This window comes from Gymnoscopelus braueri (genome assembly GCF_963280865.1).
Source record: "Gymnoscopelus braueri genome assembly, chromosome: 1".
Lineage (NCBI taxonomy): Eukaryota > Metazoa > Chordata > Actinopteri > Myctophiformes > Myctophidae > Gymnoscopelus > Gymnoscopelus braueri.
In genome coordinates this window covers 9,004,481-9,008,245 of record NC_137603.1, presented here as the reverse complement: position 1 = coordinate 9,008,245, position 3,765 = coordinate 9,004,481, and the positions used below count along the sequence as shown (strand labels likewise).

General features: G+C 50.5%; 1 protein-coding gene across 1 annotated transcript; it reads left to right on the top strand.

The window, feature by feature from the left end:
- Positions 1 to 274: 274 nt before the first annotated feature.
- Positions 275 to 3,064, top strand: LOC308090441 (nardilysin-like; the record flags this gene model as incomplete). Its single annotated transcript, XM_080435628.1, has 1 exon — positions 275 to 3,064. The coding sequence occupies exon 1, from the start codon at positions 290 to 292 to the stop codon at positions 3,062 to 3,064; it is 2,775 nt and encodes a 924-aa protein (XP_080291754.1). The 5' UTR covers positions 275 to 289.
- Between the last annotated feature and the right edge of the window lie 701 nt (positions 3,065 to 3,765).

Here is a 3,765-nt window from a genome sequence, read left to right as displayed (position 1 = left end):
TGGTCCATTGGCATTAGGAGATGAGAATGTTCCGGTGGCATCAGGAGATGATGAAGATGGTCCAGGATCCTCATCCTCATCATCGGGAGATGATGAGGATAGTCCAGTGGCCTCGGGCGATGATGAGGATGACTTTAAGGACGATGGCGAAGACCACACAGGGAAGAGGAAGAAGAAGAAGAAGAAGAAAGGGCGTTCGGTAGAACTCTCTGCGGCTGCGTTATGTGTTGGTGTGGGCAGCTTCAGTGACCCCACCGACCTACCTGGCCTCGCCCACTTCGTGGAACACATGGTGTTCATGGGTAGCGAAAAGTACCCATCTGAGAATGGATTTGATGCTTTCCTGAAGAAATACGGCGGGAGCAACAATGCCTCCACAGACTCTGAGAGGACCGTCTTCCAGTTTGATGTCCAGAAGATGCACTTCAGAGAGGCTCTGGACAGATGGGCTCAGTTCTTCATCTCTCCCCTGATGAGAAGCGACGCCATCGATAGGGAAGTGGAAGCTGTGGACAGCGAGTTCCAGCTGGCCAAACCATCAGACTCCCAAAGGCAGGAGATGCTGTTTGGCAGTCTGGCCAAACCTGGACACCCCATGGGTAAATTCTGCTTCGGAAATGCCCAGACGTTGAAGAAAAAGCCGAGGAAGAGGAACGTCAATGTGTACGAACGTCTCCACGCCTTCCGAAAGAGGCACTACTCTGCCCATTACATGACACTGGCCATTCAGTCCCATCATAAACTAGACACTCTGGAGGAATGGGTGCGAGGGATCTTCAGTAAGGTGCCCAACAATAATGAGCCCAAGCCGGAATTCTCAGACCTACAGGATCCATTTGACAGGTCAGCCTTTAACCAGTTGTATAGAGTGGTTCCGGTGAAAAAGGTTCATGCTTTGAACATCACATGGGCCCTCCCCCCTCAGGAGGAGACGGAGTACAGGGTGAAGCCTCTCTATTATATCTCATGGCTGATTGGTCACGAGGGTGCAGGCAGCATCCTCTCAGCGCTCAGGAAGAAGTGCTGGGCTATCGATCTGTCTGGAGGAGACAGTGAGTCTGGATTCGAAAATAACACCACTTCCTGTATCTTCTCCATTTCCATCACCCTCACTGACGAGGGCTTTCAGAACTTCTACCGGGTGGCTCACCTTGTGTTTCAGTATGTGAGGATGCTGCAGACACTGGGCCCACAGAAAAGGATATATGAGGAGATGCAGAAGATATTAGCCAATGAGTTCTACTATGAGGAGCAGGCTGAAGCTATAGAATATGTAGAGGATATCTGTGAGTACATGCAGCTGTTCCCTAAAGAGGACTTCCTGACAGGAGATCAGCTGATGTTCGAGTTCAAACCAGAAGTGATCAGTGCAGCTCTCTCACTTCTCACTCCAGATAAAGCCAATCTGATGCTGCTGTCCCCAGAACACAAGGGAAAATGTCCCCTCCGAGAGAAGTGGTTTGGCACACATTACAGTGTGGAGGAAATCCCACAGCAGTGGAGGGAGCGGTGGACAGCAGACTTGGAGCTCAGCAGTGAACTGCACCTCCCTGCAGAGAACAAGTTCATTGCCACTGACTTCACCCTGAAGCCCTCTGACAACCCGGCCACAGAGTTCCCTGTCAGAATAGCCAATTGCGACAAGGGCTGCCTCTGGTACAAGAAAGATAACAAGTTCAAGCTCCCCAAGGCCTACATCATATTTCATCTCATCTCGCCTGTAATCCAGCAATCTGCCAAGAATGTGGTGTTGTTTGACCTGCTGGTAAATATCCTGGCTCATAACCTTGCTGAGCCAGCGTACGAGGCTGATGTGGCCTATCTAGAGTATGTACTGGAGGCCGGGGAGCAGGGCCTGGTCATCGAGGTTGAAGGATTCAACCACAAGCTGCCTTTGCTTCTACACCTGATAATCGATCACCTGGCGGAGTTCTCTGCCTCCCCCGATGTCTTTAGCATGTTCTCCGAGCAGCTGGCGAAAACCTACTTCAACGTCCTCATCAAACCTCAGAAGCTCGGCAGGGACGTACGTCTGGGGATCTTGGAACGCTCTCGCTGGTCCATGGTGGAGACGTACCAGGCTCTGACAGCTGGACTGACTGTAGAGGAACTGATGGTCTTCAGCAAGGCCTTCAAGGCTCAGCTGTATGCTGAGGGACTGGTGCAAGGCAACTTCAATGGCACAGAGTCAGTGCAGTTCCTGCAATATGTCACAGACAAATTGCAGTTCTCCAAGCTGACAGTAGAGGTGCCACTGGGGTACAGCGTGGTGGAGCTGCCTCCCAAACATCACCTGTGCAAGGTCAAATCACTCAACAAGGGCGATGCCAATTCTGAGGTCACGGTTTACTACCAGTCTGGACCTAAGAACCTGAGGGAACACGCTCTCATGGAGCTACTGGTGATGCACATGGAGGAGCCTTGCTTTGACTTCCTGAGAACCAAAGAGACTCTGGGGTACCTCGTCTACCCCTTGTGCAGAAACACTTCAGGGGTTCTGGGTTTCTCTGTCACAGTGGGGACCCAGGCCACTAAGTTCAATACAGAGGCGGTGGAGTTGAAGATCGAAGACTTTTTGGTTTCCTTTGGGCAGCTGCTGAGCGCACTTACCGAGAAGGCCTTCGATATGCAGGTCACTGCCTTGAGGAAGCAGAAGTTGAGCGAGGACACAAACCTGGGGGAGGAGGTGGACAGGAACTGGCTTGAGGTGGTCACCCAGCGGTACATCTTCGACAGGCTCAACAAAGAGGCTGACGCTCTGAAGCAGATGACCAGGGCTGAGCTGGTCTCCTGGTTCCAGGAACACAGAGGGCCGACCAGCCGCAGACTCAGCGTTCACGTGGTGGGATTCGGTCCGGAGGAGAATGGCGGAGACGCCGGCAATAAGAAAAAATGTTCGAAAAGAGACGAGGAGGAAGAGGTCTGCAGCTCCACGTATGGCGAGGTGTCCGAGCTCACCTTCCTCCCTGTTTCAGCCAAGATGCCCGACGCCACGCCCGTCATGGACATTCCTGCTTTCACTCAGAACCTGTCCCTCTTCCCCCACCACAAAATCCTCAAATAAACTCACAGTCCGACTAGACGGAAAGACACACAGTTTCACTGTCCGACTAGACGGACAGACACACAGCCTCAGAGTCCGACTAGACGGACAGACACACAACCTTCTGGGTTATAACTTCTGGGTCGACGATGTTCTCCCATTATGTTAAGCATCAGATGCACCCTTTTTGTTTTGTTTCCCACATTTTGTTTTCTGTATTTCAAAACGCATCGTAGATTGGGTTTTTTCACTAGTTTGGGACCCGGAGAGACATCAAATTTCTCTTCTGGGTCTCGAGCTAAAACTATTTTTTTCCTCCTCTTCACTGATATGTGTGTGTTTTCTGACACAGAGAGTCTATATATACCGTATATATTTTGGGGCATTTTCAAACCGTTTTTTCCCCAGTGGTTACATTAAATGTTTTTTTTCCCCTCAGAGTATATCTGACAAAAGCAGAGGCTTGCTTTGTGATAATGGGTTTAGAATTGTGGACTACCTCCAAACAGACAAGGCCTCATGCCTTACACCGAACACATTGTTTTGCTCTGCCAGACATGGAATGAATGAATGGTGCGCTATGCTGATATGGATGCTGCAGCCTGACTGCGTTTAGCTCTCAGAGCTACAGATAGGCTAGTAACAACAAACAAAACTTCCCTTCCCGTTAGCTGAGACCTTCGACTAAACTCCTAATGTGTGTGTTCTGTGTGTATGAATTT